Source organism: Trypanosoma rangeli, assembly GCF_003719475.1.
Source record: "Trypanosoma rangeli strain AM80 chromosome Unknown Tra_15.4_contig_00794, whole genome shotgun sequence".
In the NCBI taxonomy this organism is placed as follows: domain Eukaryota; phylum Euglenozoa; class Kinetoplastea; order Trypanosomatida; family Trypanosomatidae; genus Trypanosoma; species Trypanosoma rangeli.
Genome location: NW_021706545.1, coordinates 584 through 3,738, shown reverse-complemented (window position 1 = coordinate 3,738; position 3,155 = coordinate 584). Strand labels below are relative to the sequence as shown.

The following is a 3,155-nucleotide window of genomic DNA, read 5'->3' as shown; positions in this document are numbered from 1 at the left end:
CCACCTTATAGGTGCCCTCCTTCTTCTTCAGCTCACACCGGCGATCCTCGAGGCCGCGGATGAGCTCGTGTATCTCATCGTCCTTGGAATTGATGACACGCAGGTACTTCTCCAGAAGCTGGTCAACGTGAGCTATCACCTCTCTCTCTCTCTATCGATATCAGTCCCCCGCATTACGTATCCATGCACGTGTGTGTGTGAGAGAGAGAGGTAGCCCATGCATGCCACAGTGGAACAAACCCGCGACACCCAATAAAAGAAAAGAAGCAGAACGCGGCAAAAAAAAAAAAAAAGAAATTGTTCTACAGAAAAGAACGGTAGCGGGCGGCAAAGACAAAAGAGTCGGTGAGCCCTCACTGGCAGAAGTCGCTGCAACCAATCGCCAAAGCGCGGGGCATGGCGAGGCAAAAAGTGAAGTGAAAAACAAAAAAAAATCATTTAAAAATACGACGCTTCCGGAAGTGTGCGCAGCTAAAACACTAAACACCCACCCACCCACAGAAAAAAAGAAAAAAAAGATAAAAAGGGGAGTACTCGTGTCTCCAACTTCAGGAAACTTCTCTCCTCTACCTATTTATGCAAACCAAGACGTTTTGTTTTAAATACCTTTACCAGCTCGTATTACAACCTCACTTCAGTACGCCGCAAAAAGCTGCACACCTCCGAGCCTACATGTTGAGCTCCTTCTTGATCACCTTGAATGCATCAACGGCACGCATCACATCCTCGGTGCTGTGCGCCGCGGAAAGCTGCACGCGGATGCGAGCCTGGCCCTTTGGCACGACCGGGTAGCTGAAGGCAATGACGTAAATGCCTTGCGACATCATCCGGGAGGCAAACTCACCGGCGATGCGGGCATCGTATAGCATCACAGGGACGATAGGGCACTCCTCGTGTCCACTGAGAGTTAGGCCAGCCTTCTTCATCTCGGTGCGGAAGAGCCGCGTGTTCTCTTGCAGCCTCTTCTGCGCAGAGGATGAGCGTTGCAGAAGCTCCATTACCTTCAGCGAACCGCCAACCGCAGCGGGGGCAATCGTGTTGGAGAACAGGTACGGACGACCCTTCTGGCGCTGGAGCTCAACAATTTCTTTGGAACCCGACGACAGGCCACCGCTGGCGCCACCAAGTGCCTTTCCCAGGGTCGTGTTAACGATGTCAATCTTGTCCACGACACCAAACAGCGTCGGCGTGCCGCGGCCACCCTCCCCCATGAACCCTGTGGCGTGGGAGTCGTCGACCATGATGTTTGCATTATACTTCTCGGCAAGGGTCACAATCTTGTCCAGCGGCGCAACGTCACCGTCCATGGAGAAGACGCCATCGGTCACAATAAGGCGAATGCGCTTACCCTGCGTCTTCTGAAGGGCGGTTTCAAGCTCCGCCATGTTCATGTGGGCGTAGCGGTGCCTTTCCGCTTTGCACAGACGCACGCCATCAATGATGCTTGCATGGTTTAGTGCGTCCGAAATGATGGCGTCCTCCTCATTTAACAGAGCCTCAAAGACACCGGCGTTGGCGTCAAAGCAGCTCGGGTAGAGAATGGTGTCCTCGGTGCCAAGAAACTTCGTCATGGTGTCCTCCAACTGCTTGTGAATGTCGGTGGTGCCGCAGATGAAGCGCACTGATGCCAGACCGTAGCCGTGCGTGTCGAGCGCCGCCTTTGCCGCCTCCACCACCTCGGGGCTCCCGGCGAGGCCAAGGTAGTTGTTGGCACAGAAGTTCAGAACGGGCTTGTCGCTGGCCTGGACGTTGATCATGGCCGACTGCCTCGAGGTGATGATGCGCTCGCTCTTGTACGTGCCTGCCTCCTTTGTGGCGGCAATCTGTGCCGCCGCGACCTTCCGCAGGGCGGGGTTGCCCAACTTGGAAATCGTACGAAACATATTCTCGCTGTTGATAGGAAATGCCGTGACCTGACTGTGCCGTGAGTAGCGCAATACGTGCAAGAGAAGAGACGGACGGGGCAGCACAACACGCACGCAAGAAAGGAAAGAAAGGGAAACAGGAAAAAGAAAAAAAAACAGTGAAATGGGGAAGTAAAGAGAGACAGAGCGCCACAGGCACCACAATGCGGGGTAACAAGCGCACACGCCGCGGCCACGCTCCTCAAGCACAAGGGAAAAATAGGGCGACCGCAAGCAACACAACTCAACGTCATGCCGTTTTTCCGCTTCGGCGCCTCCACCTCCCCGGCCCTCCCTGCCATTGGTTTTCGTCCGCTCGCTACACCGTTATCGTATGGAACATGTGGACCACACGGTGAGGGAGGGTATGAAATAAACTCTCGCGACTAGTCCCCAACATCAGCACAAAAAGTCCTCGAGAACCCTCCCGCAAAATGCGATCACCCCGCAGCGTGTTGTCCTCCAGCAGCTCTTTCAGCGCGTTCGCCACACCACGCACGACCGACACATCCTCAACCAACCAAACAACACACCTGGCGCCGGCGGCGTCCTTCCGCAGCCGCCTGGAAAGCGAGGGGACGTCCTCAAAGGCACCTGTCAGTCGGTAAACCGTTGCGCACCCCGAGAGGGTCGCAAGCTGTTCCCTCACCGCAGACGTATTCACGCTGTGCAAATGAACGCCCGTCAGGCCTAGGCGCCTACCTGCAAGTGCGGACACGAGCGGCCCGCCGCCCGCCGCACTGCAGCGACATGGGAAGTCGTAATCGGCATGCATATTGAAGTGGAGATGGAGAAAGGCAACCAAAAGGGCACAAAGCATGCCCAAGATACGACACGGCCACTTGTACCTCGACGCTGTTTCCCCCTTCTTCGTCCTCGTTTTCCTAGCCTGCCTCTCCGGTGCTGCACCCACTGTCACCCTAGCCTCTACAACGCCATTACCACTCATTGCGGCCTCATTGGACAAATGAATATCAGCCGAGCTGTTGAGTGAATCGCCGCGTTCTGGCCGTGCTCGGGAGTTAGTTCTGCGGCCCTTGCTCCGTGGCATGCCTACCTACGTGCTGCAGTGAGGGAAAAGCGACAACGCAATGAGGCGGCTGCCAGCAAGCGGCAAAACAGCGACGGAGATAGTGGGGAAGAGAAGGGGGGACAACACACCACACAGCGCCCTTTCTTTTATTTTCCCTTCTTTTCTTTTTGTTCGTCTACTCGTCACTGCTCTCGCGCCACTTTCCTTCTCTCTCGCCT

At 55.5% G+C, this 3,155-nt stretch overlaps 2 protein-coding genes across 2 annotated transcripts, besides 4 other annotated features; both read right to left on the bottom strand.

The window, feature by feature from the left end:
* Positions 1-251: 251 nt before the first annotated feature.
* Positions 252-278: a microsatellite.
* Positions 279-297: a microsatellite.
* A 204-nt stretch (positions 298-501) lies between these two features.
* Positions 502-525: a microsatellite.
* A 143-nt stretch (positions 526-668) lies between these two features.
* Positions 669-1,883, bottom strand: TraAM80_10107 (putative 2-amino-3-ketobutyrate coenzyme A ligase; the record flags this gene model as incomplete). The annotated part of the gene is made up of 1 exon (XM_029386753.1): positions 669-1,883. The coding sequence occupies one exon, from the start codon at positions 1,881-1,883 to the stop codon at positions 669-671; it is 1,215 nt and encodes a 404-aa protein (XP_029233393.1).
* A 340-nt stretch (positions 1,884-2,223) lies between these two features.
* Positions 2,224-2,955, bottom strand: TraAM80_10106 (uncharacterized protein; the record flags this gene model as incomplete). Its single annotated transcript, XM_029386752.1, has 1 exon — positions 2,224-2,955. One exon carries the CDS (start codon positions 2,953-2,955, stop codon positions 2,224-2,226), a length of 732 nt encoding a protein of 243 aa, XP_029233392.1.
* Positions 2,956-3,077: 122 nt separating this feature from the next.
* Positions 3,078-3,105: a microsatellite.
* Positions 3,106-3,155: the final 50 nt, after the last annotated feature.